Source organism: Lycium ferocissimum, chromosome 1 (assembly GCF_029784015.1).
Source record: "Lycium ferocissimum isolate CSIRO_LF1 chromosome 1, AGI_CSIRO_Lferr_CH_V1, whole genome shotgun sequence".
Lineage (NCBI taxonomy): Eukaryota > Viridiplantae > Streptophyta > Magnoliopsida > Solanales > Solanaceae > Lycium > Lycium ferocissimum.
Window position 1 is genome coordinate 24,477,912 of NC_081342.1, and position 7,712 is coordinate 24,485,623.

General features: G+C 38.5%; 1 protein-coding gene across 5 annotated transcripts; it reads right to left on the reverse strand.

Annotated features, from left to right (window-relative positions):
• Nucleotides 1–917: 917 nt before the first annotated feature.
• LOC132052879 (uncharacterized) lies at nt 918–7,712 on the reverse strand. 5 transcript variants are annotated; one of them, XM_059444622.1, is made up of 11 exons: nt 7,424–7,712; nt 6,661–6,755; nt 6,096–6,281; nt 5,864–5,975; nt 5,736–5,760; nt 5,581–5,621; nt 5,442–5,473; nt 5,212–5,364; nt 1,683–4,171; nt 1,452–1,529; nt 918–1,334 (listed from the first exon to the last, which is right to left on the reverse strand). In XM_059444622.1, exons 2-11 carry the CDS (start codon nt 6,732–6,734, stop codon nt 1,288–1,290), a joined length of 3,237 nt encoding a protein of 1,078 aa, XP_059300605.1. In that variant the 5' UTR covers nt 6,735–6,755; nt 7,424–7,712; the 3' UTR covers nt 918–1,287. The 5 variants fall into 5 exon arrangements, with proteins under 5 accessions (XP_059300605.1, XP_059300596.1, XP_059300572.1 ...); XM_059444613.1 differs by having other exon boundaries at nt 5,581–5,624; XM_059444589.1 differs by having other exon boundaries at nt 5,581–5,624; nt 5,736–5,769.

Below are 7,712 nucleotides of genomic sequence, written 5' to 3' on the forward strand. Positions count from 1 at the left end.
TGAGGTTGCGTATGATATTTACGCCATATATGCCATCTGTATGTGAGTCGTATTTAGTGAGTGTGTTTGGGTGCCCAGTTCGGGCACTAGTCCTGACCACGGGGTTGGTCGTGACATGCCATTTTATCTTAAGAGGACCAATACCTTGTGCCTAAGTACTATTGATAGCTTCAAGTGCTAGTGAATATGTACTCAAAATTACCTTCACTTTGGTCTATACCTCCTATACTTCTACAATATTGACACAGTTACTATCTATAAATAAATGACAATTTCGTGATCCCTTCTCATCCTCACTTTGAAATGGTGTTAAGCTATCTGACATTATTAATTTAAAACCCACACATTAGATCAGTCTCGTACTTTCATTCTTTACGAATTTAAGCGGCCCCTGGTGCAGTTCTTAATAAAATGATTTATTTAATTACTGCATGTTTGTTGATCTTGATGATTGGCTTTCTGAACATATTTCTTCACTTGGAAATGTGTATTTTATTGACATAAATATGATAAAGGCTTTTGATCTAAGTTGTCAGAACAGAGTGTGAGCGCGTCACGGGTTTGAATTCTACTGTTGACCCGAGCTTGATATTTAAGTGGAAAAGGACCGAGCTTGATATTTAAGTGGAAAAGGATAGAGAGGCATGCCTATTTTCCATCATGTTCCATACACCATAACTCATCAATGCTGATTTCACTTGCCACCATCACTGCCGCTCAACTAAAGGGTATTTTAGTCAGAAATTATTTCATTAAACTTAAAAAGGCCATTTCCACAGAAGTATAAGAACTAAGGACCATTTAAATAGCAGCACAAAAGTATCTTTTTCTGTCAATGTCCTAGCAAAAACCCATCCATTGGTCATCAATGTACAGGGAACGAAATTCAAGTGTCTGAATCTTTGAGCAAGCTAGAAAAAGCACAACAAACCAGTTCAATAGTAAAATAAGCAAAGAGCTAAATGTCTTACAAGTAATATTTGCAAAATTTTGAGTCAGACACAGCAACATGCTCTGTGCAAAGATAACAAATTGAATTTGGTTAATCATCCTACAAAAGAAACTACATTTCTAACAGTGAATTTACAAAGTACAGAGACAAATGTAACCCCTCCCTACTTGTGAGGTACTCCTAAGTGTACAGCGTATCTGAAGGAAAATAAAGCACCAAAACAGAAAAAAGAAACATACACCCCCAGTCACTGTCAGAAGCAACAGCTGCAAGTCCCAATATTAAGACTCGAGGGGTTGGTCTGCTGTTGCTTTCTCATCGGAACTTAGAATCTTTTATTTACTTCCCTTGAATGCTGAAAGAGAAAAGAACGATCTTGATGCTGAAACACAAAACACCAAAACATTAAGGATATGAAGGACATATCCATCACTAAAAGTTAAATTTTCAAGAACACGGGAAACCAAGACGGAACTTAAAACTTAAAAGAAAAGAAAACCTTTTGTTGTACTTGCTGGAGCTGAAAGCCGGCTGGCTTGCAATTTCTGAGCAGCAATTTTGCCTATACTTGTTTGAGCTGCAAGTATGAATGTCCAGTCTATGTAAGGTTGATCAATACTAGAATTATGAAACAGAGCTCAAACACAAGCAAGATATACGTTAACAGAAAACTAAAACAGTCTACTAGACTACAAAAATAGAATGTGTGCTGTGGAGGGCAAAGAAATACCGGATAGCTCATAGTCTTCAGAAGACAACTTTGGTTTTCCAGAATGCTTAGCATGAAGTGTAGCCTTCTTCAGTAGATTGTCAGAACTACTTTTAGTGAGAAGTTTAGAATCCTCTGGATCATCCTCGCCTTCAGAGAAAAAAGACGGGCTTGAAACACCAGTTAAATTTAAATCGGTCTTACCCTTACGAGCAAACTTTAGAAGCCGCTTCAATCCTTTTGGCACATCCTTCTGATATACCATGGTAGGAGGATTCTCAGCATTACCCCAGTCAATAACATCTTCACTGCTCTCTTCAAGCAACATTTGGGACAGAGAATGACGAACTCGTGGACTTGAGATTCTTACAGTTGCAACATCAGCCACAGATTCATTAGGACCAAAATCATCATTACATGGAAGGGCTTGATCCTCCTGCTCCTCTATTACCACCCAGGCGCTAGGGGAAATGTTTGATTCCTCTTCAACCTCTCTTTTCAGTGGAGATGGAGACTCTTCTTCCATCCTTCCAATATCATCTTCATTATCTGGCGTAACCTTATTGCAGCTCTCTCTATCTTCATATTCTTGAGGGCTGTTTAACTGAATTACAGAGTCTTCATCTTCATGGATCTTTACCTCCTCAATACCCCTGTTGTCCAGTTGATTAAGAGGACCAGAAGCAACAGAGGCCATCTTGTTCTCCTCAACTTGAACAAGGTCCGTAGATTCCCTCAAAGATTTTTCAGGCTGAGATGAAACTCTGGCCTTTATGACTGGTCCGGTACCCGTGCCCTTACGAAGAAAAGGCTTTGCCTCCTTTGATTCCAGAGGTACCACACTACTTTTCTTGGTTACCTTGCTGAGTCTAGATTTAGCAGAGGATGCAGAATCTGCAGGGGTAGGCTGAATCCTGGCTTTTGTAGGTTTGCTAGCTTTTGTCAGAGTCTGCTGCTTCTTGTCATTCCCATTTGTAACATTTTTTCTGATATTATTCTGGGGTGTTTTCACAGATTTTGCTTGGGGTTGTAACTTCTCAACCTTTTGGCTTGTCTGAGGAAATGCTGGTGTTGGCTGTGATCTTCTACGGGTAGGTGTAGTACCTGGAGAATTTGTTACAGGAGGAGTTTTAGCAGTTGATGTCCCTGCAACTCTTGGTGACGGCAAAGATGGCCATGACTTCCGTGTCGCTGGCAGTTGCGATGCTTTTGATGAAGCTTTCTTTACAACAGTAGGTTTAGGAGTTCCATCTTTGGTATTTGCAGATTCAGGGGATTTCTTGATTGTTCTCTGGGTTCTCTTAATATTTGGTTTTTTACTAACATTACTTGCATTTCCTGTGACAATTTCAGCATTTCTTTCATCAAGAATTTGTTGCATTGCTTTCAATTGTTTATCCTTCTCTGCTCTATTCCTAGAAGTTTCACCACGAAGTTTCTCATCCCTCTTTTCTTTGTAATGATCATAGAACCCACCTCGACGCTCAGCAGGACGACTTTGGTTTTTTCTATCAGTTGCTGCCACGTTCTGATATTTGCTAGGCTTGGTTTCCATCATTTTTGTGAGCAATTGGTTTAGCTCTGCTTCTTTTTGTCGAGTCCATTCGACTGAGGCATTTAACTTTTCACCTATTTCTTCACTTTGGTTAGGGAAAGATTCCTCGCTTGCAACCTTTGGACTATATGCTTCTTCTTCAGGTAAGTTTTGTTTGAAATCAGCAGCAGCAGCCTCGGCGTCATGGCTTTTGGAAGGAGGATATGAATCGGGTTTCATACCCAAAGTACTTTCAGTTTCTTGATTTTCCAATTTATTGGTAGCCTCAGAAACTGGATCATCAGAAGCAACATCAACAGAGCCTCTAGAACTTTCACACACGCCTGAACTCCATCTTCTCAATACCGCTTTATTAGCACCAACTGAGGCACTTAGTAGTGACTTTGTCCTTTGATAATCAACACCTTGGCCTTTTTGTTTGCTTTCAAAGAGACTGATTGCATCTTGCACACTCATTCTACACGCATCCTTCTCAGCCTTTTTTGAGGTTTGCTCAGAGTCTTCCTCATCACTATCGCTGGCAGCTGCATCGTTATGAGAGATTGACCTTTCTCTGGCAGGAAAGTAATTTAGACTCTTAATAGTTAAAGCAGTGGATCTTCGTGACCCAGAGCGCCCAATTTGGACTCTTCGCATGGGAGATGCAGACCTTCTCGGAGATGCAGATCTTATTAGAGTTCGACTTCTTTCCCCTGATGGTTGTTCCTCTTCACTTGTACAGGAAGATTCTTCGCTTCCTGATGAGTTTTGCCTCTCTATCTGTGCAGCTTTTGCAGGGGAAGCACTATATTTCACTGTTGTATCTAACTTTGATGGTCCAGATGTTTGAGATTTGCCCCTTTCTGAACCAACTTTGTCATTTCTAACATCAGTTTTTGAAAGAGACAACTCTTTACCCGGAAAACCACTAGCCCAGTTCTGCTGGCTCAATGAAATAAACTTCTGCAGACAGTTCCTGAAACGGACAACATACAATGCAGTCATTAACCTGTTGCACACATCTTCTAGACGAATTAGGTTCAACTAGTTGAAAAGTGAAAGAAGAGTATCACTAACTTAACCACAATTTTAAAAGAAATGAATCTGCAACTGAAGTGTTAGCTTCCAAAGTCATGAAGAAAATGACCCAACCCCTAAAATTAAACAAACAAAAAATTTACCAGATTTTCTTTGCCCGGATTATTAGGGCTATTTCATTGAGATTTGGAAAACGGTAATTACTAATTGAAATGAGTGATCATTAGATCACTAACAGAAACAATTCAGTTGGAGTAAGGTGACGCTTGAATTGGAATGTCTTTTTGCTTTTGGGAAAAAAACTGGCATTTATTTTGGTTTCTGGAGAACAATGTGCATGCATATGCAGGAGATATTATCACTAAAGCCCTAAAACATTTTGGTTGCTTTCACATTAGTGAGAAATAAAATGTTAGAACCAAACAAACAGTTTTATTTGCTACAAAACTTATTCTGCGGGGAAAATGGTTAAAAGAAAAATAAGGGACGAATTAAAGGGAAAAACATTTTTGGCTTTAGCTAAAATAGCTGTTTTCACTGGTATTTAGAATGTAATGAACAAGTAATGTTTGATTTCAGAAACAAAACGAGTACCAAGAATTGATTAATTAAATAACTGTATTAGTCAAATACTAAAATCAGCTGATCTACTCCAAACCTGAGACCTTCAAACTCTGCTAGGTGATAGATGAATCAAGGGTGGAAAATTTTCCTCGTTTTTTCCTTTTTGATATGGTAAACCCAACCCCAGAATCCCCCTGCCAGTTAGCACCCTTGGTAACCCAAAAACTCCCAACTCTTGGCCAGAAGTTGAGTGTTTTTGCCTCACTTGCTGAAAGGTTTTCCTCCCGTTTACGATAAGTCAAAGCACAAAAAGAAACTAGGGTAAAAAGAAAAGGATATAGAATGTCGATATAGGCACAGAAACTGCTGAAAAATGATTTGAAGGGATTAGACCCTAGTTCTCCTATGACTTACCTCAATTCAACAGCTCCGAAATAGTAAGAGAACTTCTCTATGTTAATAATATCCTCAAAAGAGCATGTAGTGCCAGCAGCTTGGTCAAAAGCAGCAGCTAATTCCCCTTTTAAAGCAGTCAACCTCAAATCCATCGCCCTCAGCAATTCATTCCTGTTGAACATTAGATTATTCGGAGATGGTAGATTAATTTTCTGAAATTTAGAATTGTACGAGGCATAGGGACATACTTGGAAGCATCTGATGACGGGTTATCTTCTTCCTGTAGTGGTATCAAAGATCATGTTATCTTTCAATGGGTATATGCAATAACTCCAGAAAAAGACAAAAAAATAAAAAAAAATCCAGGAATAGAGATGGATAATTTACTTGCTGTGATGATGACACTGCACCACTTGAGGAATCGCATTCTGCTAGAAGTAAGAAAAACAATATTAGTTGTTATTTTTTATTTCCTTTTTCTTCTGATTGAGACTAATCTAGGCCATATTGTCTAGCAGGAACGGTAAGACTGTATCACTAACCTTCTTCCCCGCTCCCAATACGATCCTGAGGACCCTAAAGGTATAACAAGCTCATTATTATTCTTCGTGTTACAGTTCCATAGATTAATTGAAGGGTCAGAACAGTTATATAGAAAGATAAAAAGCACCTTTGAATATAAAGAATTATGAAACTTCCGAGCTTCTTCAAGCTGAGATATCTCATTTACCATAGCCTTGGCCATATCAATTGTAGACGATGAGCTGATAATATGAAGAAACCTGGAAATACAGGGATTGGAGTATGGGGATACAGAAAAATCTTTAAAAGACAATTTGAGGTAAATGATGAGTTGATGGCTGCGGGACTGATCAAAAAAAGTAAATGACGACGGAGTGTACCTAATCAATGTGGATTTTGTGAACCATTTAGCGTCATTAAGATTCCCTAGAGGTCTAAATCTAAAATTGGCATCTGATCCCTTAGAGTGCAAAGATTTGATTTTGGGCGAATGAAATATCAACTGCTCCAGAAGTCCAGAGGCTGCTGTTTCTAACTTGTTTCTGTAGCAGATATGTGACTCGTACCTGCTCCAAAATACAGTAAAAATAGGAAGAAGTATTATCAGGAGAACCGTGATCCACAGTAGAATTCATGTCCAGTGCACCAATTGTTGGGCTTTAAGTAACCAAAGAGAACCCAACTGGTCTATTATCCTGCTACACTAGGTACAAAATAAATCGCGGTCCTAAGTTTGTTTTCACAGTCATATTGGTATACCAGAGAATTATATGTCAAACATTCATCAAACCTCTTAAGGAAACCATTGCGAACTACCCGTTTCAAGAAGGGAGAAACAAAAAGTTAATGAGGTCCTCATGAAGCCACAAAAAAATCATTTCACAAAAATTATGAAATCAACTGCAACTAGAATACAACCAATGGAACTGAAAACAAAAGTCTGACCTGTTCTGGCTTGGGAAAATCTGAAATTCAACATAGTCCATCAGGACATCAGCATCTATTGGACCCTCCATCATTGGTCTCTTAAAATCCTAAGCCTGGTGAAAGGAAACTGGTTAATTAGCTCAATGTGAAAATGGCATGATTACTCTCAACCGTTTTAGCAGTAGCAGTTATGCAAGAGGAAGTCATTTTGATCGAAGAAGACTGAAAAAAAAAAAAACAAACAAACAAACAAATTTACACTAAAGATAGCAGTAAAGTAGCTACCAAGTCAAATACATCGCCAGGTCAAGATTTAAGGGAACATATTATAGTCTTTTTTTAATCAAGGGGAACATAATACAGCCTCAAGGGCCCAAAATCAAGCAAGTTGACCTTAAAAATGAACCAACCCCACATTGCCAAAATAATTTTTTGCCTGACCAAACAATATGAAAATAATCAAATCACAACTGTCCATAAACAAAAGCAATGAAGAGCCAACATAATCACATTCAAAATCGGATCTACCATCAAACTACATTCATCTTTTGATTCAACTTATCATTGCTTTTCAACTTCCTTTCAGAAGAAAAAAGATACAATCTTTGCAACCATTTAGAAAAGTACCACCAACCCAGAAATGCCTGGTCCAAGAACTCAATGCAAAACATAAAGAATATCAAGTTTCAAGCTTTTAGACAGTTACATGTACTTAGACTGTCCAATATCTACTTGGGTTTCTGCAAAAGAACAAAATGCAGGTGAAAAAAAGGAAACTTACAGGAAATAGAGCACAGCCCTCAAAGTTGGAGAACTTGTTAGTGAAGATCTCAAATATGGTTCAAATCAAGAAGATAAAAAGCTACAGTCTTTATGTTCTTTTCACTTTTTTCTTTGATAAAAGTTGTGGTCACAGCCCCAGTTGGAGAAAAAGCAAAGAAAGAAGAGAACTTTGAGCGTAAGGAAGAAGATAAAACGAAAGGGGCAAAAAACTTACTTACAGACACACTGTGTGACTGTGTTTTTTAGAGAGGTTTGTTCAGTTGAGTGGGGGGTGGGATGGGGTGGGG

Bases quoted from the DNA above. Each gene is read 5' to 3' on its own strand.
- LOC132052879 (XM_059444589.1), bottom strand. From the start codon at position 6,734: ATGATGGAGGGTCCAATAGATGCTGATGTCCTGATGGACTATGTTGAA. The intron at 4,172-5,211 runs GTAAGTCATAGG...TGTCCGTTTCAG, and splicing joins TTCGGAGCTGTTGAATTGAG to GAACTGTCTGCAGAAGTTTA. The intron at 1,335-1,451 runs GTTTTCTTTTCT...TTTGTGTTTCAG, and splicing joins TCCAGCAAGTACAACAAAAG to CATCAAGATCGTTCTTTTCT.